Here is a 27454-nt window from a genome sequence, read left to right as displayed (position 1 = left end):
CATTTATGAGTTTTGCATCCCGTTATTGCAAAGAGATTTGCAATCGAATCTATTGTTTTTGTGTAAATATCTTTCAAGTGTCTACTGTATTTTGGCATTGTTTTATTTTTTAAATGCATTACCATAGTTATTTTCACATACACATGTGGAATTTTTGAAGAATACTAGATAGTGTGTGCATGGTTTATATTTGTGCTTTTCGTGGTTTGTAGTAAGAATTGTTAAGAAGTGGAGTCAAGTTTAACAACATAGGAAAAATTGAACAAGTAAGGGAAACTCGCTTTCAGTGTAAGAAGCTCGGTTTCAAGAATCCATATCAAGAGTTAATAGGATATGTGAAAACTTGGAACTGATTTCAAATTTGTGTTCTTTTGTTTGGAATTGATTCAGAGTTTTGGAATTTATTCTCTCGTGCTTGGAACTTATTCCAGAGCTTTGGTTTGTTCTTAAAGATGTATTGTGTTGCAGGAAGCGTTGGACAAGTTGTATGACGTGGTTTGAGAGCTGAATCAAAAGCCTCTGGTGATTGTTCGTGGTGGATGTGACTTCCCGGATAAAGGTGGTTGAGTGGTTCAATTTGCATGGTTTTGGTGGTTTGTGGTTAGGGGAGTTCATGTGCATGGTGAAAGTGATGATGTTGCCATGTGTTTTGTTTGATAAAAAAAAATTTGATATTATTATGATTTGAATTTTATTCCGTGTTGCAGGTGATACTTTGTAGAAGGAGGTGTTGTACCTTTTATTTGGTGATGCAAAATGAGTTCTTCAAGGTTTGTATACAGAGATCAATTATACAAGTTTATCCATGGAATGTATTAGTGTGTATGTACATTGATTTGTATGAGTGACAAATTTTTTTAAAATATTATAAATATGTATTATATATATCTTAGTTTATACAAATTTTAGATGAATTACATAATAAATTTATCTCGATTATATTTATTATAATTCATCTTATTAATTGAGTTACAATAATCTTTAATTATTTTAAATGTTAATATTGAAAATCAAAATATTAATTTTTTTAATACTAAATATATTGTATTCTTTATTTATTTTAATTAATACTTTTTTTTTAAAATTTATTCATTAAAAAAATCTAAAATAATTTTAATTTATTTTATATTTCTTTTAACATCAAGAACAATTTGATAAGTTACCTTTTAATTTATCACATCAATCGAATCTCTCGTAAACTTTTACAAACTTTACTTTCAAATCAATTTTACCATCATCTTCAAATCTTTTAAAAAAAACCCAAACTTTACATTCAAATCTTTCTCCCATAATTAAAAAAAAAATCACAACCTTAAACATTAATATGTAATTAAAATAAGACATTCTTCAATCCTTTCCTCTAACATATATTGGCAAAAGTATCTCTATCAGTAATTTTTTCATTGAAGTGCATTGAAATTTATGCTTCTTGTTTCAAGGAACAGCCTAAATAGACAATTTTCTTATTCCAACTTCAATTATGTCTAAATATTTAATGACATGTGAACAAAAAAGGTAGGACATAGACTAAAATTAAATAATTATCTCTTATTATTATAGTAATTTTTGTTTCACTGTTTTAAAATTAGACATGGTAGCAAGAGTATTACTTCATTAGACTAATTTCATTCTATGTTTTCAAATCAAATAGAAGATGGTGAGAATATTGAATGCAATGAAATGGAATAAAGTTCACCATATTTTATTCCATTTCTTTCACTAAAAGAAATTCAAACAATACAATTGATGGCTTTTCATTCTGTTATCCACATAACCGTTCAGGAATCAGGAGCAAATGGAAAAGGAAAAATAGTACTGATCTATATACTTCATTAGAACAAGCCAGCCCTGCTAGTTGTGACCCGTCATGAAGCAGATTCTTTTTTCCCAATCAACTCTGTACAGCAGGTTAGGAGAAAGACACAAGGTGAAGTGATACCAAGTACCAAGGAGGTCATATGAAAAATAGAAAAAAAAGGTTTGTTTATAGATCAACTCTACAACTTCATTACCGTCTTTGTCCTTCTCAAGATTGAAGAGAATCAGATTCTTAGGAAATTAAAGCAGGCCTTTGCTGACGTTTTCTCTTGGATTTCAGATCAACAACTATGATTGAAATGTTATCTTTACTATTTCTACCATATGCAATTTCAGTCAGGCTGTCGGCAACAGCTTGTGCAGGAGACGGTTCCTCCACTGACAAGGATCTGCGTCGTCTTCTAAGAATGTGGCGTGCCACTTCTCCAACCTCTTCATTGCTCATTACATCCCAGAGTCCGTCGCTTGCCAAAATTAAGCACTCATCCTCGTCTGTCCTAGCTGTGAAAGTTATCTCAGGCACGGGAATAATCCATGGTCTCAAATACCGATCACCTGAGACATCATCGTTAAGCAGGTCAGATACAGGACAAGTCATAGACTTGTTTTCAAGATGTCCAAATACTAGCTCAATTTGGAAGACTGTCCATATAGTTTCTGTAACTGAATAGCCCCAAAAGAAAAGAACAAACCCAAATTTTGCACTAGATGCTGTTAAAAATATGCAGCCTTGAAAATCCGGTGCTATACATACCACAAACACAATACCTTTCTTCCAGATGATCTGAATCTTATTGCTGAAAACTTTTCTTGAATTAACTGAACAGTTAAATAGCTTCTGCTAAAATTTCTGGAGAACCATCAACTAGAAATTTCTACGTACTCTGGGATTTTTAGTAATATCGAAAGAGAAAATAACCGTACATTATTATTAGATTAGAAGAAAAATAGGTTTGTAAGATGAAGTAGATAAATAGGTCGATCTTGTAACTCTCTAGGACAGTGAGAATACAACTTAAACCAAAGCGACCCATCTAGACTTGGGTTTACTTACATCTTGGCCCCTATAAGGAATCATGCTTCATGCAGATTAGGACTAGAAAAAACTGTAGGCTCGTATGACTACAACGTTTTTGCCTTTTTCTATTTAACCTTCCCTTCCCCTTGTTATTTTTTATTACCAAGATATCTTCTGTATAAAAATAATAAAACCCTATTTTTGTATCATCCTCATTACACTTTAAACCTTATTTTTGCACTCTTCGCCTTCATTGTTCTTTTGATCCCTGTACTCTTATCCTGATTATTCTTTAAATACGTGCATCACATCTCCTTATTTGGTAAACTCTTTACATCTATTTTCTCCTCTCTTTTATTCTCTGTAAAAAATATCATAATTTTATTTACATCGAAAGTAACTTTTTGGAAAATATATACATATTCAAAGTAATTTATAAAACTATAAGCCAAAATCCATAATAATTTTTTAGAATAGATAGATACATATTTCTATAATGTAATTTATGGAAGGTAAGATAAGGTCTGGAGAAAAAAATGGACAATGACAACTTACCCGGAAGAAAAAGGTGTTCAACGAATAAAGGTATTGAAACAAGGAACCATGTTTATGAAAGAGGGAGGATATAAAAGAACGAAGAAGAATAACAGCATTTCAAGAAGAACTATGATATGATAACAAAATTTCAAGAAGAACTATATGATAATAATTTTTTTTAACAACTTTTTCTATAATAGACCATGTGTCATTATTTTATTGGTATGTATATTTGAAATGGACCAATCACAAACTATCACATAAACTGTTTATAAAAAATTGTTAAAAGAATATTTTCCTTTCAAGAAAACAAGGATCACTTAATAAAAATGTTTATGTAAATTTATGGAGTATGATATGTTAAAAAGTTCTTTTAATAATTTTTTGAAAATAGATTATGTGTCACTATTTTACTGGTTTGTATATTTGAAACGGATTAATCACAAGCTACCATGTATACGGTTGTAAAAAGTTGTTAAAAAAACTTTTTCCTAAATTTATATACCAAAGGGCCAAGGGAGCTACTTAACAAATTAAAATGTGAAATTAGAAAAAGACTTATTTTTCTGGATCCGTCTACGCCGTTAGAATTTTTAATTAAATTTTTGTTAAGAAAGTTGTTTTATTGTATAGTTAAAATATTTTCTTTTAAGTATCATGTCTTTTATTTTTATCATCTTGTCTCCTGTTTACCAATTAACTTATTCTTTTTTTTATAATCTTTTTTAATTTATTCGTCAATTTACATTTTTTTTTATAATAATGAGTTTACCAAAAAATAAAAAAAGATTTAAGATGAAAGAGATGAGTCATTCCATTGATAAAAAAAAAATCAAATAACAAATTACATAAAGAAAAGTAAAAAATATTAAGTCAATAGAACAAAATTATTAAGAGTCTTGAATATAAATATATATTTGCAAATTTCTATTGTTTTATCATATGTATCATATTCATATATATATATATATATATATATATATATATATATATATATATATATATATATATATATATCCTATAAACTTAATTAAATATGTTTTTAATCTCTTAATTTTAAATTAATTTTTTTTTGAAATTTTGATTTAATTTAGTTTTTTTAACTAAGTTTTATTAAATTTATTTAATATTCAAATTTTATGATAACATTAAAATTATTTACACCAAAATAATATTTGAAATACACTTGAATATCAAATAAATTTAATAAAATTTATTTAAAAGAACTCAGTTCATATATTTCTAAAATTAAAATACTACATTAAATCAAAATTAAAAAAAAAAAAAAAGACTAATTCTACTTTTTAGTTAAAGTTGAGGAAACAAATGGTTAACCCTTAGATATAAAACTACCTTTGTGAGGTCCAACTTAGCCCCTCTACCTAGCCTTACCTCCAACTCACTCTCATTTTTAGCAACTAACAATAATAGGGTTTTGTCACTCCTCTGGCTATATCTTTCTCTTAAATTCTATCCCCTAAGTCAATATATCTCTTCTTAACATCTTTTAACTGCTCATGCTGGTGTCAAAAAACCTAAAAGTGTAAACTATAAAATTTAAAGCAAAAGTTTGACAAAATTCAGCCAGAATTTAACAAAACTTAAGTAGGATTGCCGGACTTTTTCTCTATCCAAAAGTCAAACATAATGACGACTCAATTCATTCTATTAACAAAATTTCCAAGTCCCAACTGCTCAGGAATTGTGAAAATAATTTCAGACTAACAAATTGCAGTATAGCTAGAATTTGTCCCATTCAAGAAAGTGATAATAATGGTTAGCTATTCACTGCAGGCAAGCTTCTTGGTGTCTAGCTTCCAAAACTACATTTACTTTTCCTAAGAATAATTTCTATAAAATTACTTCCTAAGTAATATACCAAAGTTATAGGGAGTTTTTCAAATTAGTGAAACTTATTTATACCATAATTCAATGGAGTTGAGAAATACTATAATATATTATTGTTGATAATTGAGAGATCCTCCTCTGTGAAAGGACCATCTATAATGCAAGAACTTGCATGAACTAGTTACCAATTAAAATAAGCAAGAGGAAGAGACAGGCAGAATTTTTTCTCTTCTAAATCATAAAATGTTGCTATAATCAGACCAGAAATATATGCAGAGAAATTTGATCAAGCATATAAAACTTGAACCAACGTGTATGAATGGTGGCGGAGAAAAATTCAAGCGTCACACCAAAAGGTTAAGTTGTATTCTTATGGAGTTCAAGCCACAAGAAGCCAGAGGCGGGAATAATCTACCTTGATTTGATTAAATTGAAGAAGAGGGAAGACAATAATAAAATGATAATGGATTCAAATGATAGGAATTGTATTTCTAATTAAAGAGGAAAATATTATGTAAATGTTGCATTTGGATATTTAATTTAATAGCATTCTTCCATATTATCCCTCATGGTAGACTTTTTTCATCGAAGGTAAAGCCTTTTTGGTATGGTAAAGATGGAAAACCACATCACAAACTTGTTTAAGCACCTAAGTTAGGCATAATTGGAATGATAAATCAATTCAATGTTAGTATATGTAAATTTAACAGATGAAGCATGCCTGTTGTCCGGTCCTCGTTTATTTTGCAAGAAAAGTTATTCAAGAGAAAAACAAATGTTGCTTAAGATACAACCAAGAAATTGTGACAAAATTGATAACATAACATGAGCAGTGAAGGTTTGGAAATCCTTCGTAAGTTTGATTAGCAAATAAACAATGTAGAATATCCTTCCATATATGAATAGAAGACGAAGAAACCAAATTATGGATGTTGGACTTTTAAACGTTTGCTCAACATTCAAAATGTCCCTTAGTGGTACCTAATATTTCTAGGAAGGTATGTGAATGATGAAAAATCAAGTTCCACAAACATTTAAAGTGTGTGTATCGATCATTGATCAAATTCACTCTTAGTAAGTTATTGTAGGAATATTTTATTAAGGTTAATTTATGACTAAACCTCAAAATAAGAACTTTAAAATTAAAATAGAAAATGTTAGTCAGTTTTTATTTCTTTTAATTAAAAGAGACAGCCCAAAAAATTTGAGAGACTAATGAGAGAACAAAGAGAGAAATAAAAGAAAAAGCAAATTTTTACATAACACCCAAAAGTTTTACTACCTCAATAATATACCTAATAAAACATAATATTTTTTAACTTTGTAGTTGATTCCTTTTAAATTATTTTATATTTTAAAATAAAAATATGATATGATAGATTTTTGGATAGAAGTTTATTAGGATATAGAGTGTTTGTCTATTACCACCCTAAAAAAGAATAAAGAAAAGAGACACAGTCCATGTGAAGCGAGAGAACAAGATAATTTAGACAGAGACGAGAAATCAATTACTTTAAAACAAAACAAAAAAAAAAATCTTTCTCCTATCTTTAAAAAAAAATAAAAAACTTATTTTTCAATTACTCTATAAAAGTTAAGCTGCCAAAATTTTAAAAACTTTAAAAAAAAAAGTGTTTGACCAATTTTTAAGAAAAGGAAGCAAACAAACTTGGAAAAATTACACTCAAACATAGCATAAAGTTGACACCTAACTCATTTAATTCTATCACACAAGCACCTCTCTTTGTGTTCATCTATAACTTACGGTTTACATGGCTTTCATTTCCTTCTGCATGGATAAATTTCCCCCCTCTCATCACTTAGCAACTTCGTCCTCTTACTGTGTTATCTCACGAGTCACGACACTCATCCTCGGACTCATTTTCAAGTATCAAAACAGAGGAAGGTTTTTAACTCAAACTCAGATTCCTTATCTTAACCTGCATTCTCCCACTGTCTCATTATCGAAACTAATGCAATAAGCTTCGGTGTCTGCGCATTTTGTTTTGTTTCTTTGAGTAACTTATTTATAGTGACACCAGCAAGAGAATGACCCTCTTACAGGAGTATAGATAATTACAATAATCCCTAATTACTAGACGATTAAAATCAAAATACTAGACAGTTATAGCCGTTTGCATTTTTTATTTTTCCATAGCAGAGACATAATAACTTTGTCCCTTTATTAATGGTTCAGAAAGAAGAAAAACTTTCGCAAATTCTTAACCTAAGATTGGGTATGAAGATAAATCAAGGTACCTATGGCCCTGGACATGGCAAGAACACCAAACACCCTAGCTCCATTCCAGTTTATGACTTTTCCTCCTTCTCCTTCAATTCTCAAGAGTTCATCTTGTCTATCCGGCTGTACAAACAAGGACAATGGTATCTCAATTCCGTTAATGATATAAGCATAGGGGAGTAAAAGTTACCTTCACTAACATAACTAAATCAATAAATTATAATGTTATAAAGTTATATAAATAAAATCAAACTATACAATTTTTGAAGTTTTTTTTAGAGAGTTACCCTCCTTACATCCGACCCTGATTTCGTTGAGTACATGACTGCATGGGCGAGTTTTCTCTTTTTTATTCCCTTCTCCCGAATTATTAAGAATTTCAAAAGCAGCAGAGGTCAGTGCTTTTATCTTTTTTATTATTGTAATTGTTGTCAATAAATTTATGGTCTTTACATACACATGGAAACTAAAGAACGACAGAGAAAAATATCCGGCCTACTTTAATAAACTGGAAGTACATATAATTTTCCATTCAAGAAACCTAAAACGGAACGCATGATCACATGATCGGAGTTATATTATCAAGATAAGTGGGTTATGACTAGACCTGACCTTTTGATCCACTGACAAGGGGATAGTTTGTGTCCTGCGGAAAAGAACTACCCTTGAGTCGCCGCAGTTGGATGCAATAATTTGGCAACCAGATAGAACCACCACAGATGCAGTAGATCCTACCATTTCAGGTGCAACTTCGTCTGATAGGATTTCGTTGTCAGTCCTCTCAAAACTGTTAGCAAATACGGTTTCCCATCTTCTCTGCCACTCAGCCCCACCTGCCATTTCTCGGTTCCACTCCTCTGCTATAACATCGTGCATCCGCTTAGCACAGAACTTAGCCACCTAGGAGTATTAAATTACCACAACAGTTAGGAGAATGGTAAAAATTTCATGATGTACTCCATCCTGTTTATATGGTGTTTATTTAACCAAATCACACGAATCAATAAAAGTAACATTAGATAATCTATTTCTTTTTGAAAAATTTATGACAACACTCAAAGTTTATCCTTATTTAAAACACCAAATTTTAATGTTAGTTGTAGAGTAATTAGTTGATTAAAGTCAAGAAGGGAAACAAGGTGACGACTTCAACAAATTGTGTGGAGTCTTCTTTTAAGGACTGACAAATATTTCTTGAATGGATCTTATCGTATTAACTTCATCAGGATGGCCAGATACATTGGGCGAATGCATATGACTAGAATCAAAGATCGGTAGAGTTTAGATAAAAAAAAATAGAAACAATAGCCATCAAGGGGAAATTTTCGACGAGTTTTAACACTAAAATATTATCCATCTACAATGAGCTCCAGGCTTCGCAGTTTGGACAGGTATTTCTCCTCCCTTGTACAAGGAGAAGGACGTTCAGATTCAGTTGCCCTTCTTAATCCATCTTTGATATCATAATTCTGAAATAGATAGTTGTAGTCAAGGAAATATACTCAATTTAATACGCCAAAATAATAGGTATCAATGTCATAATTAATATCTACAATGAATTTTATACAATGCAAAATATTCACCCAATCTACATGGTAAGCTGTTCAATAAGAAAAATAAAATAGACTCGTTTTTTTGCTGATACAAAAATATAAATAAAATAAAAACTCTCATTTAATCATCCTGTAACAAATACCGAGTCTAATCAGGCATTTTCATGAGATCTTCATTCATCCATAGAACTATTTTTGCTTAAATGTACGAGAACAAGAACGGCGAGACTACCACTAAATGTTTTTCTCATTTTCTGGTGAATTAAACTCTTGCACCAACGGTATATTATGCGCTCCACATTTTTTTCCCACACAACTCACCTAGAAATTCTGTTGCACATACACTTCAAATGCAAATCAACGATATAGCTATCGCGCAGAATAACAAAGAATGAAACTCGGGAAGAGGCTTTCCGCCACTCAGAATTGGAAAGGGATAAAATGGGTACAGTAAAATGACAAATTGCTGATAGTTCAATAGTTACTTAAAGCTCTAATGAAACAGTGGAAATTCGCCAGGTATCCTTACTAAAAGTTCGGGACCCAGACATTTTCGACGTCTGAATTGTAGATACAAATTTCGTTTTGTCCGAGGGATGAAATAGATGGATAATCAAATGGGAAACCAAACTTCCAAGGTTTATCTAGAAGGGTGATATTTTTTTCATACCTTCTGTCTACGCCATTTTCACTCCACTTGCATATTTAAAGGCCATTCTTAAACCCCAGTTACAATGATTGGTTTCTACTTATGTAACTAAACATCACTAAAAGTACTGCTGAAATAACAATATCCTGCTGAAAAAGAATCCTAAAATTTAAAATCAAAATTGTTAAACAAGGCATGAATCTTATCTGTTGTGGAGTGTGTAGAGCATAATCTTTGTACGAGAGAGAGTTCCACATAAACTATAGGTGTTGTTCGGTACCCGATATACAGGGAAATTTGTTTCATATATTCAAAGAATAATGTCTGTAACAGTTGAGATTTAATCTAGTGACATAGACATGAGCAATGCTATGCAATTTATTATAATGTATTAAAAATTGGTATTCAAAAAACATAGGAAACTTTTTTCTAGAATGAAACAGACTAACCAAAGCCATCATCAGTCGGCCCCACAATATAACATGCCAAAAGTAGTGCAAAGGAGCATAATTAGTATAGGTCCCACTTCGTCACACATGAACAATACACCTTTTCTTTAGACAAAAAGCTCATCCTTCTATCCAGGTGGCCACCCAACAGTAGCACGTCCTAATCATTATATTTCTTTTCACAGGAAATAAATAAATAATCAACGTATAATTGTATCAAGAAAGAATTTTTAAATACAATCTTTGAAATAAAGGTAGGTAAAAAACATAATTAAGTATTGTCAATATATTCTGTTAGATTAAATAAATAATATACATAAATAATATTATGCACACAAAAATGTCATCACCTAATTATAAATCGTGACTTTTATAATAATTATCTTAAGAATTATACAAAAATAATTTCTTATTAGTTGGCAAAATTGAATCTGTATAAATAAACTGCTCCAAAAGTATTTATAAAACCAACAAAAGATGAAAAAATCATAAACTAACATAATATAAAAACTTTTATAAATTGATTCAAGCTTTTGTAGTATTAATGAAAACGTCATAAACACAATAAAATAAAATCAAGCTTGAGAAGAATTTCTGATTTATTTAAAGGAAAATGACACTTGAACAACCATTTTTGACAACATTTAGACACGCACACACGTGTCTAAATTTGAGTGGTCCATTTTTATTTAATTTTTTCAACTGGACCACTCAAATTTAGACACGTGTGCGCGTGTCTAAATGTTGTCAAAAATGGTTGTTCAAGTATCATTTTCCTTATTTAAAATCCGACTGTTTTTCTTCGAGCTAGACTCATCTCTGAAACCTTTCGTCTTGCCACAAGATGATGATTTGTCTGTGATAGAAACCACGTCAGATCTCAGTCACACAAATCAATCCCCATTCCTAATTAGTACAAGTATCCATCCTAGAAAAGAAAAGGCCCACGCCCCTATTATGCACGATCGCATTTACACGTGTCACAGCAGAATGAAAAGCACCGTGAATTTATCTCTCTTTGTAAGGACCACTCTGCCTATGAACCTACAACACGTGGCCTTTCTGAGCAACACACCCACCAACCCCATTCCCAGTTTAAACTTAGCGAGCACAATAATTCCGATATCATTTTTTATTTATTTACAGAAAATAATAGTAGTAAAATAAACATAGATAATAATCAACCAGATAAATTACAATTGAAAAAGATAATAAGTAAATATTAATCAGAACGCCACACTCCCTCCCTGCGCAGTCACCACAACCACCAAAAACTCTTTCAAACTTCAAAAAAAAAATAAAAAAATATATATATATAAATGAAAACGTAAATTTTGCAAAAAAATAAATAATTATTAGAAAATGGACGAAGGCGAAGAAGAAGAAGGTGTACCGAACCTGTGAGCCACCATGGCCGTCGTAAACGCCGAAGAAATGAACGGGAGAGATCTCGCCGGAGGATCTGGAGCCGGGAGCGGTACAACCGCCGAAGTGATCGCACGTGCGAGACATGAATCCGGGAATAACTGCCACAGCGTCCTCCATCTCTTTCCTTCTTCCAATCACCGAAGTGTGACCCCAACTCACTCCCTTGTTACTCCTTCCGATGCACTTCTCCCTCACCGCCGGTGTCTCGCAGTCACTGAGCCCCGCGCGGTGCAGCGGAGGCGGCGAGAGTACCGCCTCGGTGACTGCGGAAGGAGGAATCTCGCCGGAGCCACTACTGATGGAGGAAATGTCGCCGGAGCTGTTGAGGTTCCGGAAATCTTCGGTTCTGAGTGTGGAGGAAATGACGGAGCCAGAACTGGTGGACGCGAACTCCAAGTCGAGTCGTTCGAGTAGGTCGTCCTCCTCCATAGCTCAACGGTGTCGTAATTGAGAGAGGGAACGGGAAGAAACGGAAGCGAAGAGGTGATAAAAGGAGGTGAAAGGAGAGACGAGAAAGTGACACGTGTGAAGAAATTGTAAGTTTTGTTGATGGCGCACGCATCTATTGTGAATTGTGAGTGGGGAAAGAAAAGAAAGAAAGGAAAAGGGAGAGAGACACCAACTGTTTGTAAATTGTAGTCGTACTCACCTGCCTTATGGTGTGTCTCCACCTGTCCCTCCATTGATCTTCCTTCCACACGTTTCTTTTCCTTATCACGCATCTTTCTAATCCTCTGCTTCACGCAACCCTGCACCCGCTTTCATCCTGTTCTCTCTGCTCATCCTACGAATCGTGATAAAACCCTTTCCAAAGTACCACGCAGACCTCCCTGCACTGGATTGCTCCCTTGCGTGTGTGACGTGTGAGGAACCTATGTACGTAAGCAACGGTACTCTGTCTTTAATTAGAGTAACGCCAGGTGGCATCAAGGCTTACTTTGGGGACCTACTCGTTTGGTAAAATTTGACGTGCGAGTTAATTGAACTTCAATGAGAAAATCATGATTTTTTTTTTCAATTTTCCCTTTGCATTAATGAATGAGTATCTTTTTAAAAAAAGTACAAGAAAATTTGGAAGGGTAATTTTTTTATAGGACTTGACTGCGACAGAGGAATTGGTCGTTCTAGGCTACAAGTCTACCACTATACTTCCAGGTGTTCACTCTTCTGAAATTCAAGCCATCGCGGTGTGGACTTCAACCAAACACCAACAACGCGTGGTGATTTCTAATTTCTTTAGCAAGGTAGAAAGAGATTAGACAAATGCCAACTGGAAGAATCAATCATCTAGAACTACAATGCCTTTTCAAGGTAACACTAGCATTATTTTGAGACTACATTAAAATTTTTATAACAAAAGTTGAAAGTTAATCTGATTGATTCATTAAAATCCACGTGTTTTCAGTTGAGGAAAATAAAAACAAAATCGGATAAAAAATATAAATAAATGATAAATATAATAAAATTATAAAGAGTGTTGGAATTTTTTTTTAATAAAATCGAGAAGAAAGAGAATTTATATTTATTTTGAGGATACAATGATATATTTTTTTCCTTCTCACCTACTTCTCCTGTGTAAAGTATAGATATAGGGTTTTACCTTTTGTACTTTGACTCTAGTTTCTTATTCCATTCCTACCGAATACACCATGAATGAATGAGTTAAATGTGTTGATAGACCAAGTTTGTAACATTCCTAAGTAACATTGCGTGAGAGGCAATGCAGGGACAGCAGTGATGATGAATCCCTGTCACTGTACTGGGGTACTTGAAATTCAATTATAGGAAACAGGTGGTAACAGTCCGTACAAAAAGAAATATAATTTTAAGAAAAGAAAATTAAAAAAAAATGAAAAAGGAAGAAGAAAGTGTCCATGATGAAAGAGCTTTAAAATTGTGTTTGAAAGAATTTGGGAGTAGGAGGTATCTGCTTTGGGATTGATTCTTGTGGGTACGTGTGAAAGAGGAGGGTCTGTTTGGGTGAACACGTGGGCGTGTGTGAATTGAAGGCTCCATGGTTGTTACATCCACACACTTCTTCTTCTTCCACTTCACTGAATGATTGAATATTGGTGGCTTCCACGAGTCTTGGGTTGGGCTAGCTGGGAAACACTCCTAGACAAGGACCTCTCCCAAGGTACACAGATTCCTTTCCACTCCAATTACCACTATACCCCTCACCGCTTATCATTCTCCTTTTCAAATTATAATGTTGCATCATCGAATCCTCACACGACACACACCTTCCATCTCTCTCAACTCTTTGCCAAATGTTGCCATGCCTTTTTTAAACGTTAATAATTTTTCATACTACTTTAATTAATAACCTTTACTACACATTATTGTTGTTAGGACTCTCGGGTTAGGTTGGATTTAGATCAACACATCAACCCAGTTCAATCTAAATTTGGCACGACAAGAACGGTTAGTTAGACTCTTCTATTACTTTTAACCGTTCGGTTTCTTGTTGATAACCGTTCGGTTTGTTCTGGTAGTTTGTGGTCGAACGTTCTCTTGTGAGTGTTCGGTTATGTACGTTCGTTTTTTGTTCTTGGCTGTGTTGTTCGGTCTTTGTTGTACTCGACCTATGTTCGGCCTCTACTGCTTACGATCGTTTAGTTTTATTTCTGTCATCTTGAATTGACCATATATTGTAGTCTGTCTTTGTTTTTCAGAATCGATTCAATCTCGAAATATTTAGATCATTTTTCTGTGTTTTTTCTCTTCTTCCTTTTCTGGGTTTTCTGTTTCTTCGTTTCACACTCGAATCCAACAAGAACTATACTAGAGACTTAGATAATAAAAAATATACTTCTGATTCAGTCTTTTTGATTGGAATTGAAACTGTCTCATGGGCTTAAAAAAATAATCATTGGTAAGTTTATCTACTATTGAGGCTTGTTATAGCATTTTGTGTTCGTATTTGGATTCGAGAAATCTTAAAACATTTTGGATCAAAAGAAAAGGAAGCAACATAAATCTTACGTGACAACAATTCCACCATTTAATTATTTGATAATCATGTTTCCATAGAAGAAGTAAGCATGTTACAATGAGATTTCATTTTCTTACAGACATGATATATGACCATATTGTTTGATTGAGCTATTTCTATTTTAATAATTAAATCTTGATCAATCTAAAAGAATCTCAACACATGCTTGAAGTAGCAGCAGTCATCGAGATAAACTAAATATAACTATTGTATAACTTATAGGAGGAAATGTTAATGTTAAGTTTTGTTTTGTTATTATTCATATATCATTGAACTAGTCATCTTCATTTTTAAAAGAGTGTTTGTTATTTGTCTTCCTTTACTTATATATAGTATGTATTTTGCGCTTTTTATTTTTATTGTAAAATTTATATAAGCCATTTTGATTATTGAATATGTTTTCTATTTCTTATTTTTTTTTTAGTGTTACACCTTGAGTTCTAATAGCCATTCATTGAAGTTATTGACAATAGAAAAGAGTAAATAATATCCAAAAATTATGGAAGATCTTAGAAAGTGTGAGGATTGTATATGAAAGAATATGAAGAAGATGATGAGTTGGAAAGGAAAAGTTAAAGTTTGTACCTTGAGAGTGTTCATAACAAATTAAATAATATCCTCAGGTCGAGTGGGTATATGTGAATATTTTTATCCAAATCCGTATCCAACTATTTAAACTCGTTTTATCCATTCTAGTTTATCCAATTTAATTCATTTTCGTGCAAAACCGACCCGTCAGTTATTTTCTTATTCGGTTTCGGAGGGTGCGGGTCGGATCCGCACACCATGCCCAACCTTAATTATTGTTTGAATAACCAGTACTTTCTATCAAATTCTCAACCATTTACTTGTCCCACACCCTCATCGTGTAATATAACATAATTTGCAAAAAAAGTAATGAAGTAGTAAATGGAATGAAAAATGTATGGAGATGGATGTAATGCAAAATTTAGAGTATCAAGAAAAAATGAGAAGGAAAAAGTGAAACGATAGTGAAGATTCTGATTTATTGCTGTCATTTTTCTTCTGCAATTGCATAATATATGTGATGGGAATTTAATGTGACTTAAAAGTCATATAAATGAATAAAATTGATAATATATAAATATAATGAATCTTAAAATTATTATTGTATTAAAGTTTTAAGTTATATTGTATATTAAGATCTTATATAAGTTCTTTTATGGCATATTGGTGAAAATGTAAGCAAACATTACTATAATGATATAAAGGTAAACCTAGATAAATTTAGAGTTTAGGGGTTTAAAATCCAAAAATAATAAAAGAGTAAAATTTTAAAAATAACTAAAAATTACTTTTCTTGCTTCTTGAATAACTTTTTTTAATATTCTTTTCTTTCTTTTTTTTCTTTTACAATCATTCACATGAGAGAATAAACTATGGTAATACGATACACCAAAAATGGTTCACTCAGCAATAAAACTCAAAATCTTACCAACTATCATAAAAAAATTCAACCCAAAAATTCTCAAAATCAGCGTAATTAACAAATTTATAGATAATCCAAGCAACACCAATTAAAAATCCAATTTTTCAAAAAAATTAAAAATACCGACCATTAAAACAAATTTTAAAATTCAATCAAAATATATTAACATTTTATTTATTTATTTATTTATAACTGGAAGTAAACATAGAAACATATTATGACGACTAATCATTATTATGACTGGTCAATCATTTCCGTTAAACATCTACCATCACAAATTTCCATCTATGTTTACCAATTTTATAGAAAATACAAACTGTATATACAATAAATTTATACCATCATTGAATAACACGTCATGCTTTACAACAAATTTATTAACTGTATAATAATAATTATCCTTAAATCCAATCAATAAAAGTTCTAATTTAATTGATAATATAATTTTTCTGATACTTTGTAATTATTAACTTCATTTATCTGACATTAGACTTTATTCTCTTATTCCGTTTACATTACACTCTTATAAAGTACATTCGTTGCTCTTAAAGTTTCAAATTTTAATGAACACACGACAGGTTCTAAATAAATAAAAGGGTTAAAGTGTAATATTGGTTCATGAATCATCCTTTCTCAGTTGTAATTAATCAAATTTGTTAGGTTAAGCAGTTCCTTGCTTCTATAGATAAGTGAATCACGAATTTGATTTGATTAATCCAAACAAAGTAATCTGATTAATGGTTAACTAATCACATATTAGCTGTAAATCCACTCCCTGTTTACACAAATTATAAACTAATTAAAGACACAATTTACCGAATATGAGACCTTCTATTTTCTCATTCCTTTAACCTTTTTATTAAGTATATGATTATTTAAAACAAATAAAAAATTACTAAAGAACCGCTCACTAAAAAATGAAAATTGAAAGACAAATTTTACTACTACTTTTAAATCCTTTTGTAACCAAACAATTGGTAACAAGTGCTTAATTTATTGAATCTAGGATCGAATTATTCATACATTTTCTGAGTTTAATTCTTAGTAAAAAGGAAAAAGTATTGGTCAAACTTTATTTACCTTTCAATCGAATCAGATTAGTTTCAGCCTTATGTTACTAATTATGGTGACTAATTATTTTCTTAAAAATTAAGTGTTATTCAATAATTTTTTTATAGTGTTATATTATAAGTGATTTGCTATAAATCTAACATAATTTTTATATAAAAAAATACGAATTTGTTGTAATTTAGTGTGTATTATATTTTAATATAAAGATATCAGTTTTGTATAGTTTCAATTATTTAAAATTGGTGAATACTTAATATAGTTATTAATATTAGAAGACAAGTATGCCTTTTGTTTATTATGGCATGACTTATACAACCTCCTTTTTTTTTTGGATATATATTATTCAGAAATTTCATGTAAATCTTTAAACATTTTTTATTTGGGCCTTGAATTGTTTAAATTTTATGAATTGAATCCCTGTTGAATTTAGTCAATATGACATCAGTTCTATGAAGAACCGAATTAAAATCTTTTCAGTCTATGGACCAACATACAAAATTATAAATAGTTTACATTTTTACTAATGAAATATTTTGACATTATTTTAATCAAGTTCTCGGAGTTCAATTTAGCAATATGCTGCAAATTACTAACCACAAAGATTCAATTGCGAAAATCTGCCACTAACGACGAAAATCCAATTAAAAAAATATAATTTTATGAGTTGCTAGAAAAACAACAATTTTTTCCCGTGTCTGTAATATAAAATAAAACTTGATTAACTATCATTAATGAAATATCTCCTCCTATTTTTTCACTTTAGTACCAAATGAATAATTCTTTTTTTTTTCTCCTTCCTTAACAGAGTTATCAACGAATAATTTAATTAATTAATTTTCCTTAAAGGGGTTAATCTAATAATGACCACGTGTTTAAGCATACATGGCAGTGATGTTTAGATCATCACCGGTGCATTTTTTTAATAACCTTAATGTTTCGATTAGAGTCGTTGTTGAAACTTAATCCCTCATCAAGATTTTGCATTAGGTAGATATATTAACGCGCACAAATATCTAAAACAACATATTATTTTATGCTATAAATGTATTTAAATAAATTCTATTATATATAGACAATGATAAATTTGATCTTAAATGACAATTAATAGATATTAATCGTAAAAAAATTTCTAAAAAAAAAAAAAAGAGGGACTAAAATAGGTATTTATTCAAAGAAAAATCAGGAAAGATAATAAAATGCTTGCGTAGAGGAGTGAAAACAATTGGGAATTGAAAATTTCAATATTAGAAACGTTGAAGAATTTCAAATAAAGTTTTATAAATAAAGGGTTGTGGAAGTATCATATCATATCATATCATATTCATCTTAATCTTGACAATAATCTCTCTCTTTCTATTCTCTCATTCTTGTGTTGTTTTTAGTAATTAGCAGTGCGAAGAAACAATGGGTCGTCGTAAAATTGAAATTGCAGCAGTGAAGGATCCTAATACGAGACAAGTCACATTTTCAAAGCGTCGAACAGGTTTATTCAAAAAGGCGAATGAACTATCGATACTGTGCGGTGCAGAAATTGCAATTGTCGTGTTCTCTATTGGAAACAGACCTTACTCTTTTGGGCACCCAGGTGTCGATGCTGTTGCAGCCAAATTTCTTGAACATGAAATCGTCAAATCAAACGATGTCGAACAGAACAACGTAGAAGTTGGTGACATTGGTAGGTTGAATCAACAACTGTTAGATCTTGAAGCCCGAATACTTGTGGAGGAAAAGAAGGGCCTAGAGCTTGATCAGATACTAAAACAGCACCAACTGTCACAGCCTTCCCAATTTAAGCAATTACAAGATTCATATTTAGAATTCCAACTTAGGCTGAAAGATTACACTGATGCGATTGAGGTATCAGAATGTTTGATTCTACTTGCACAAGAACCCGTTGTCGAAATAACAAAACAGGTGAAGAAAAGAAGAAAGAATTGATGTTACGTAACATGTAATTTTGTAGTTAAATTTTAATTTCACTTTATCATGTAACTTTGTTCTCTCGTGCCGCTTATGCGGATTGAAATGAGAAAAAAAAAATAGCAATAGCATTGAGTATGTGTTTTTTGGGGATTGAATTTAGAAAAATACGATGGGATGGAAATAGCAGGTTTTACATTAATTCTTGTATCGAATTATGCTATTATTCTGTAAGAATATTTTTTATTTGTATCATGCATTGGTTTTGAATTCTAACAAATATACTATATTATGTATTGGTTTAGACCTGGGGATTTCTTTTATCGATTGATAACATGTAATGAACAATTAATGGAATTATATAGTCCTTCTTTAGAGAGAGAGAGAGAGGATCATGACTACTCTAAAAAAATCATCTTATAATCAATTATAAGGTTTTGTAATTGATTACTCTAGAAAAATATTATTTTTCACCGTGTTGTTCACGTCTCTTATACGACTGATATTGTGTTATATATTTTTCTTTCATTCTTTTTCTTCCATTTATTTTAACTTAATTACTTTAAATAGGGTGATCATATATAACTAGAATGAAACAAACATCTTCTTCGAAATATTCTTCTTTTAGAAGGAAAAAACAAAGGTAATAGATTTCATGTTTGCATGTTTTCTTCTAGTTGAATAAAATAACCTTTTTTTATATAAACAACATTTCAAGAAGAACTATATTCTGATTTTTTTTCACATGAATGTGTCCATGTATTTATCATATGAGACTAATTTTAGATATTAAACAAATGAAAAATTATTCTTTTGACACACTTAAATTTTTTACATTCATTTGACATTACCTTTTTTACATTTTACTTACTCTTTTTTTTTTCTTTTTTCTTTTTTTCTCTTCTTCCAGTCTTGAAAAAATATAAAAATTTATACTTTTATGACTCTTTTATCTTGTACTCTGAGTTAAATGAATGTAAAAGTGTGTTTTGATACTATTTCTCTAAACAAATCTGGCTATGTATTGATTATACCAGTTTATCAATATACATTTAGACCAATATATTTATGTATGATTTGTATTTATAACAAATATATACTTAACAAATTTTTATAGTGTTTATTCTTTATATTTTTAGAAGATTCATTCTATGTTTTTTCACATGTTATATTCATTTTTTTTAATATTTTTTAAATTTTTATATACATATATATTAATTTTCTAAATTTATGAATAATTTTTCACGTTAATTTTATTCAAAATTTAATTTATAAATTCAAAAATATTATTATTTTCCCCTTAATCCTTAAATATATTTTAATATAATATATTTAAATATCTTTTAATATAATATATATTTAATAATATAAAAGAATCACACACAAATGAACATATTTAAAATGAGTAAAGAAATAAAAAATTACAAAGAGGGTACAAAAATGAAAAAGGGGTCTCTACAACATGATTTTGTTTCCGGCCCAAGTGCTTAAAGCACTTAATAAGACCTAATATATATAAAAAACAAAAAGGAGGTTTGGACTAATATCGATCAAATAGGGGCTCTTTCTCTCTGCAGCTCTTTTTTTATTTTTCCTGCACCCTCATAAAATTCGTAATTCCCAATTTATTCTTGTTGAAAATTTTATTAAAATCCTATTACTTGCTTAAATATTCTCACTTCCTCAAACTCTGCAACCTCTTTTCTTCTCACTTTCTTCTTGCTTCCTTCTTCTTACGAGCATTATCAACTTTTTTGGTGACCTATTGAAGAGGTAATTCTTCCATTTTCTTTTTTCGATTTGGGTGATAAAAATGGTGGTTCTGGTATGTTTTTTTTTGTTTGACTGCAGGTTTCTGAAATACATTCCAGAATTTCAGAATGCATTACAGGAACTAGATTCTGAATTATGTATTCTAAAAGATACTCTCAAATATGAAAATACTTTCTAAATATATAATTGAAAATATTTTTTTATACAAGGTTGTATATTCTGAAAAAGAATTCTAAATTTAAAAATGAAACATACAATCTGTAATACATTTCAAAAACTATAATTCTGAATTATATATTTCAAAAGATAATTCTACATCTAAAAATACTTTGAAAAAAAAATGTACAATTGAAAATATTTTTTTTAATACATTCGAGATGTAGGAAGAAAGAGCCTCCAACAGGTGGACTAGTACAAAAACACTTCAGCTTCTTTTTATATAACTTTTTTCGTTTTAATTAAATTAAAAAAAAAACAGTCTTAATTTCTTTTAGGTCTATGTTGACCACCAAATGGCTGTTGATAGTTGAATCATCACTAGGGATCGAATCTACGCTCATATACATTAATAATCCTATAAATCATTAATAATAGATGATTTAATATAAAATTCTTAGAAAAGATTTACTAAAAAAAAACTAAACCATAAGAAATTTATTATCTTATTAATCAAATTATAAGAATTAACAAATTAAGTCAAGCAAAATAAAATTATCATTTCTCTACCTTACGCACAAAATTAAAATTGGCCAGGTCTTTCTTAATTAACGGATTCCTAAGTTTCTATCTTAATACCTAATAATGCGGCAGGATTCCTGCTATAATTCACTCACAGTAGTTCTAAAGTTCTCCAAAAGAAAATACTATTCAAGGGATAATTATTTATTTTAAGAAGACGAGACAGAAGTAAAACATTTGACTCAACCTGACAAATTTAAATCCAGGTCATTATAAAAAAATAGGAACAAATTATATAATCTTATATTTTTTTTTCTGTCATCAAAATATGAATGACTTCCAATAAAAAATATTTATGATGATTTATGTCAATCATTATAAAATAAATAAACAAAGACTAAAATATGTGAAATGGGTAATAACAATGTTAAGGTGACTGTCAATCAAAATCAAATTTATAATAAATTATTATAAAAGAGTTTGAAAAAATGAAACTGTTGAAAGACCCAAGCTATGTCAATAAATATGTGAAAGGAAAAGTAATCGTAGAGGGTGAGATATATATAGGTGATTCGTTATTGAGCTTGTGCAATGGATGACAACAACGCTAATCATAGGATTTTAGAGAACAGCGATGATATTGCGGCGATCATGGTATCGCCGGTGACAATGGTGAACAATTTCATAGACTTGGGTGGTTTTGATCTGGACGAGGCTCTTGCGGTGGTGGAGGGAGAATCAGGGTGTGTAGTGGCAACGTGCAAGAGCTACGTGTCGAAGTTGCCGACAGTGAACGAGGTGAGGAGGGACGAGGTTTGCTCCGTTTGCATGGAGGGGTTCAGCCGGCACAGCGGGGAAGGGGAAAACAAGCGAATCCCCTGCGGCCACGTGTACCACTCAAGCTGCATCACCATCTGGTTGGAGCACTGCAACTCCTGCCCCCTTTGCCGCCGCCTTATTTTATTCTAAGTCCAATTTTGCTTTCCTCTTCCTTCTGCTGTTCTTTAGTCAACCTTTTTCTTAAAGATATAATGTAATAATAAAATAATATATTCTCCATTTGAACGTTCATGTAGAAATTTCTTACCAGTAAGTTTGTTTTCTGAAATTTATCGTTATATAAATAACGATGGTATGTAATTAAATTTAATTGGTAGTTATATTTAATAAAAAACTAAATTTCTAATATTAAATCATTTACGCGTATTGACGTATTTTTATTATACTCAGAACTTTTCATAAACTAGTATTAAGGTAATTTTATTTGTTATATAAAAATGAGATAATTAAGATTGCATATAGTATTAATGTATAATAAGAAGGTATAATTAATATTTTGGTTAATATTAAATCCTTTTAAATATTAATTTTAAAAGAATTTAATCTTTTTCATCATAAATTTGATATTTGACAACATGTTGCATGATATCTGAAATACATAAAATAAAATTAGTTACTCTTATACATCTAAAAAATAACACTAAATAGTCTCAACTAAAATTTTATCTAATTTATACATAACCTTATTATGTACACATTTTAACAAATTATAAAAAATAAATTTTTCAATTGTAAACTTGGATAATTGAAGATTTAATACAAATAATTAAAATTTAATCATTTCTACAAAATTTCAAATAGAAATTAAGGTTCACTCGATTCAAAAAGAACTTCCTTTTTTCGTCACTAGAGTTGACAACAGTTTTTTCCGTAAGAAGAAAAACAAAGAAAAAATGTACTGCATGTTTTTTTAAACAAATTTATGTCTCACGTATAAAGGTGAGACATAAAATATGATTCTTAAATTTCACTCGAGAAACATAAATTTAAATCTACCATATAATTATTAGACATAAATTTATGTTTAACTTATAATAGTAAGATATAAAAATCTTTTTTTTTTAAGTTTGACTTGTAAAAATCAAATGTAATTTCTTTTTAATTATTTACAAAAATATTATTATGTATTTTTTTTACATGTCAAAATAAGTTTAGAATGTCAAAATTAAGTTGAGTGTTGATAATAACTCTTGTGTTAATGAACGTGGTGTAATACTTCAAAACTTTGTTACCCCCAAATAATTGATAAAATAAAATATTTTCTTTACATGCTAGTAATTATTTAATATGTTATATAATTCACAGTAATAATTTTATGAACTATATTAGATTTCTTAAACTTATCAAATACATTGTATTAGCATGTTTTATTTTACTTTAAACTATTGTTAAATAATAGTAAGTAATAAATTATTAAAAAATACAAGATATTAATACAATATTAATTATTAAATTTAATATATTTACTAATATGTTGTTCATATTTTTAAGAGATATAACATTTATTAAATTAACATAAATGATTAACTGCAGTCATTGTATTTTTAAATATAATATACAATTTAATTTAATGATTTTATGAAATATAATGTATTTATTAAATTTTACAAAGATAATATAACAAACTAGGCATTTATTGTTTTAGAATAATTATTATTCAATAGTTGTAATTAATTAATTTATTAGAAAATGTATTGTTGATACATTTCTACATTTAATATATTAAATATATTGTTCCATTTAATTATTACATTTAATATATTATTGAATTCATGAAATGGTATTATTTAATAAATTCAAGAATATATTCAATGATATATTTATTGTATTAAATGCAGTAATGTATTAACACTATATTACTTAATAAATTCATTATTACTCTTATATTTGTAATGAATTAGTCCTAAATTTCTCCATTATTTCCTTAAGTTTCAAATTGCTTTGAACGCTCCAGATCTAGCCATCTTTTAACATGGGTAATAGAATTTTAAGAAGATTAGAGATCATTTTCCATTATTGGAATTACTATAGTGCAGTACTATATTAGGATAACGCATCATATTACATTTGTTTTTCTATTTGAAACTTTAATATTTATGTAAAATTGCTAGTTTATTATATTTTCTTTGTCAGAGTCTTTGTTTTCAAAGAATCTTTGTTCTATCTCATGAAAATTGCATAAAATGTTTTTTATGAGAATTTGATTGATTTTTAGGGGGTGAAAATTAACATAGCAGATAAAATTAAAACGCAAATATACATAAGGATTGGAATTTTTGAACCAGATAGTTATATTCATACATTGCATATTATCTTCTATCAGTTAAAATAAAGCCAGCACCTGGTTACATGTTAAGGATTTAGAGAAATTAAGATAATGTATATTCATATAGGGAAATGGTATATAAAAAATTGATATCTGGTGCAAGAATTTTCAAATTGATATACCAAATATCAAATAAATAAGAGAGAAATGCTATAAATAAATAAATAAATAAAAATGAGATAACTGTTAGGTAGTGAGAACAAATAATCATTAAAAGAGGACAACATAAACAACGAAGACAAATTTTAAGGCTTTTATCCGTCAAGAAGATAGAAGAAAAAAAATTGTGATAAGAACATATCAATAATTTGATAAACTAATGCACTAGTAACATAATTAGTAAGCATAACTCTTAAATTAAGAATAAAATGCGAACTATTTAAAAAGTTTTATTAAAAACTACTATTTTTAAAATTTTGAGTTTACAATTATCTTAGATGTAATGTAATATTAGTTGATACCTTTCAAGATTATCCAATGTAGACATCTTCATAGTGAAAAATGTATAATTGTTGTTTAGATATCTCAGGATTTGTCAGAACCTTTGTATTTTTATTTGAAAAAACAAAAAGAAAATCACCACTTAGATCAACAATGCTTTGACAAGAATGAATTATATCTTCCTGATTTTCATGATATTCTCAAGATTACTATATTCTTTCATCATCCAATACAATGAGATTTCTTTTGTAAAAAACATTCAAATTGAAACAAGCTAAAATTTAGTAATCAATTACAGATAAAATTCTTGAAATACTAAACCATAACATAGATTCTGCAAATATAAATAACAACCGTTTCACACACAAAATATTATTTTTTTTTCAACCAACACACTGGGAACAACAACAAGGGTTATAAGAACCCAAATAAGAACATAATTTTCATGCTACAACGCATCAATTCTTTCTTCTTTTTGCATTTGCTTGTGTTGTTATTCCAATTACAGGTTCTTTTGCAAGAAGCAACATATACTCCGACACTTCAATGGCATCAAGATAGTCTTCCACCTTACGCTGAACCTTTAGGTACGAACGTTGCAATTGTTTGTTATAGGTAAGTTTAGTCACATCTTGTTGCTTCTTTCTCCTGTCAAGTTCAACAGCCTTCTTATGTTCCTCGCTTATTTGAGTTTGAACACCAGACAACTGTTGATTCAGCGCATCTATGTTGTCATCATTCGATGAACTATTTCCTTCGACAACGTTTGGTTTGACAACAACATCTGATGCACTTTCTTGTTGCAGAAACTTGTCTGCAACAACATCAACACTTGGGTGCCCAAAAGAGTAAGGCTTGTTCCCAGGAGAAAACACAACAATAGCAACTTCAGCTCCACACAAAATTGATAATTCGTTTGCTTTTTTGAACAAACCTGTTCGACGCTTCGAAAATGTCACTTGCTTGGTGTTGGGGTCCTTCACTTCCGTAATCTCAATCTTACGACGACCCATGATTCAAGAACAAAGCTTTAAAAAGAAAGAAAAGTTATTGGGGAGCCATAAGCAAGAGGGTTCAAAAGAGAGGTTATTAGAAAGGTTTAGGTGTATGATATCACTCCCACACTTCTTTATTTATACACACTCATGAAAATTGTCAATATTTTTAATATGAAGTTTTTTATATTTTTTATTCTTTTTATTGTGCATAAGGAAAGTGTTTTAAAATGTTTTATAGTTTCTAATTTTATCAAATCTTATGCTATATCAACAATTTTGGCTATGAACTTCCTTATTAACAATTTTGGCTATGAACTTCCTTATTAGATGGCACTGATATTAAATAGTTATATTGAAAAATATATATGGTTTCTATATTTGCTAGATATTAGCGTAAGTTTTAAAAGAAAATGTTATTGTTTGGTCATAGTTGCCAACTTTTTTTTTTCAATATCCTCTCAAATAGTGAGTTGTTAGGTATAGTATGTGAATAACAACTATAGTTTATTTTTGTGAAAATAGACCTATAACTTAATTTAAAAGATGGTTGATTATAATTATTAGTGCAAAAAAATATTTTTATAACGATTTTTTATATTGATGATAATTCATTCGCTATAATAAGTGATATGGTGACAAAATTATAAATAAGATAACACTTTTTATACCAGTTGGAGTTATAATTAGTATAAAAAGGAGATATAGTGACATTTTTGTAATAAAGAAAAAAAATTCTATAATAGTTCTAACTATTACTACTATAGAAAATGTCCCCTTTACTTCTTGATGAACTACTTTGATCTTTTTTCTACGAAATCTGAGCGGTATCTTCCTTCTCTACCCTTCAAAATCATTTACACTTCCTTATCCCTTGATCCTATAAAAGGAAAACTTGAGGAAGAGTCTTTGCAATTCAAAGGACATATGATAAGGTCAAGGAGCAAACAGTTGGAGGAACAAATCTCCTTTAGACTCATGATACTCCATGAAGATTGGAATTCAAGAAACATGAAGATCATGGCTTGTAGCATAATTATATAATAATTTGGACAATTAAAAATATTTGCAATTTTCTTTTAGTGGCAAATAATTTGTTTCTGTTTTCTTTTTTTTAATTTTTGAATTATTTTTGGGCTCAATGTCTTTGGCCTTTTTCTTTTAAGGTTTCTTAAGTTCCTTAAAACATTTGTGCCTATATATAGGGGCACCAAACTAGACACTTTTGAGTCATAATATATTCATTTGCATTTTTTTAGAGAGGATTTTCTTGGTTCTTGGATTAAAACACTCATTCTTATCAAAGATTAACATCTTTGTGGCAAATCTTCACTCAACTTATTAATCTGCTAGATTGTGACATCCTCATCTTTGTCTTGTTTCGCATTCTTTTCTGATTTATTTTTGTTGTGTCCTTTGAGGA

General features: G+C 29.8%; 3 protein-coding genes across 4 annotated transcripts; 1 reads left to right on the top strand and 2 right to left on the bottom strand.

The window, feature by feature from the left end:
• Positions 1-1660: 1660 nt before the first annotated feature.
• On the bottom strand, positions 1661-12120 carry LOC124845838 (putative protein phosphatase 2C 6). 2 transcript variants are annotated; one of them, XM_088103123.1, is made up of 5 exons: positions 11513-11992; positions 8076-8363; positions 7481-7586; positions 2013-2373; positions 1661-1897 (listed from the first exon to the last, which is right to left on the bottom strand). In XM_088103123.1, the coding sequence occupies exons 1-4, from the start codon at positions 11969-11971 to the stop codon at positions 2051-2053; spliced, it is 1176 nt and encodes a 391-aa protein (XP_087959249.1). In that variant the 5' UTR covers positions 11972-11992; the 3' UTR covers positions 1661-1897; positions 2013-2050. The 2 variants fall into 2 exon arrangements, with proteins under 2 accessions (XP_087959249.1, XP_047178974.2); XM_047323018.2 differs by having other exon boundaries at positions 1661-2373; positions 11513-12120.
• Positions 12121-18462: 6342 nt separating this feature from the next.
• Positions 18463-18996, top strand: LOC148205381 (agamous-like MADS-box protein AGL29). Its single transcript, XM_088110602.1, has one exon. The coding sequence runs from the start codon at positions 18463-18465 to the stop codon at positions 18994-18996; it is 534 nt and encodes a 177-aa protein (XP_087966728.1).
• Positions 18997-25494: 6498 nt separating this feature from the next.
• On the bottom strand, positions 25495-26065 carry LOC148205380 (agamous-like MADS-box protein AGL61). The gene has a single exon (XM_088110594.1). It carries the CDS (start codon positions 26047-26049, stop codon positions 25495-25497), a length of 555 nt encoding a protein of 184 aa, XP_087966720.1. The 5' UTR covers positions 26050-26065.
• Between the last annotated feature and the right edge of the window lie 1389 nt (positions 26066-27454).

The sequence above is a fragment of the Vigna umbellata genome, chromosome 1 (genome assembly GCF_029865625.1).
Source record: "Vigna umbellata cultivar VRB3 chromosome 1, Vumbellata_1.0, whole genome shotgun sequence".
Classification (NCBI taxonomy): Eukaryota; Viridiplantae; Streptophyta; class Magnoliopsida; order Fabales; family Fabaceae; genus Vigna; species Vigna umbellata.
Note: the sequence above shows the minus strand (reverse complement) of the source record. Positions and strands in the feature narration are given on the sequence as shown.

Excerpts from the sequence above, each read along its gene's own strand:
- LOC124845838 (XM_047323018.2), bottom strand. The coding sequence starts at position 11,971 with ATGGAGGAGGACGACCTACTCGAACGACTCGACTTGGAGTTCGCGTCC. Across the intron at positions 8,364-11,512 it reads ACGGCCATGGTGGCTCACAG|GTGGCTAAGTTCTGTGCTAA; the intron begins GTTCGGTACACC and ends TAATACTCCTAG. Across the intron at positions 2,374-7,480 it reads TGCCATGTCCAGGGCCATAG|GTGATCGGTATTTGAGACCA; the intron begins GTACCTTGATTT and ends ATGATGTCTCAG.
- LOC148205381 (XM_088110602.1), top strand. The coding sequence starts at position 18,463 with ATGGGTCGTCGTAAAATTGAAATTGCAGCAGTGAAGGATCCTAATACG.
- LOC148205380 (XM_088110594.1), bottom strand. The coding sequence starts at position 26,049 with ATGGGTCGTCGTAAGATTGAGATTACGGAAGTGAAGGACCCCAACACC.